At 35.5% G+C, this 941-nt stretch overlaps 1 protein-coding gene across 1 annotated transcript; it reads right to left on the bottom strand.

The window, feature by feature from the left end:
* LOC104706979 (uncharacterized protein At4g06598-like) lies at positions 1 to 692 on the bottom strand (the record flags this gene model as incomplete). The annotated part of the gene is given in 2 exon segments (XM_010423221.1): positions 1 to 93; positions 492 to 692. A coding segment is annotated over 1 exon segment (93 nt), but the record flags the coding sequence as incomplete, so codon positions are not given.

Below are 941 nucleotides of genomic sequence, written 5' to 3'. Positions count from 1 at the left end.
GCCACCAGTAAACGGACTTTTCGGAGGAAGTAAAGCCTGCTTCCCAGCGCATGGGAGATTTCTAAGATTCTGAGACCCCTTCGAACTTTCCATCTGCCCAACATACATATATAATATTACTCAAGAGGCAGCTCTTTAAGGTAGAGAGAGATAAAAAAAAAAAACTTCTTCTACCTAACAGAGAGAATAGATGAAGTTGGCCTAAGCAAGTAATCTTAGTAGTACCTAACAATGTAAACATAAAAGCTCCCCTTCTGCTATCAATATGCAATACCCTGAAGAGTATAACATCAAAAAAATTGCTTCAACTGGTAAAGGTACTTCTTTTACCTAAGATGCAAAGTCCAAATCCACCAACATGTAAATGTGAGCGAATTATCAGAATTTGTTTTACATAAGATGTTGTAAATCTTCCCTAATTACAACATTTCATCAACAACGAAAACAGAAGATGCAAAAAAGCCCTAAACTTACAAAAAAAGTCTTCTTACCTCTACGAATAAATCGACAAGGAGACGAGATCTGCAAAATCGAAACGACGATTGGGTAAGAGAATATGGATTGTGTTGTCTTCTTCTTCTAATGAATGAATCTGTCTATTCTTTGTTTTTCTGGTGGCAGAGGTTAGAAAGGCTAGCTGGATTGATGAGTAAAAAGGCCTAAAAATTAACGATGATTTGTTTTATTTATTTTTCCAGTTATGTTTTTTCGTTACCTGTGTTCTCGCGCTGTCTTCAACTTGAGCGTAGGTTGTGTGATCTGACTTTGTTAATAAGTTTTTTTTTTTTTCCTTTTATCTTTTTTGTTTTAATGACTTTGTGAATATTTCCTATATATTAAAACAAAAATATTCTTAAAGAAACCTGACGTTGGAAGCTCTTTTGGGCCAGTGGTTAGCCTAAAATTCATTAATACTTGGAGGTTTGGGGTTAGAGCCCCGG

The sequence above is a fragment of the Camelina sativa genome, chromosome 8, assembly GCF_000633955.1.
Source record: "Camelina sativa cultivar DH55 chromosome 8, Cs, whole genome shotgun sequence".
NCBI classification, from domain to species: domain Eukaryota; kingdom Viridiplantae; phylum Streptophyta; class Magnoliopsida; order Brassicales; family Brassicaceae; genus Camelina; species Camelina sativa.
The sequence above is the reverse complement of the archived record's forward strand: the minus strand, read 5'-3'. Positions and strand labels throughout refer to the sequence as shown.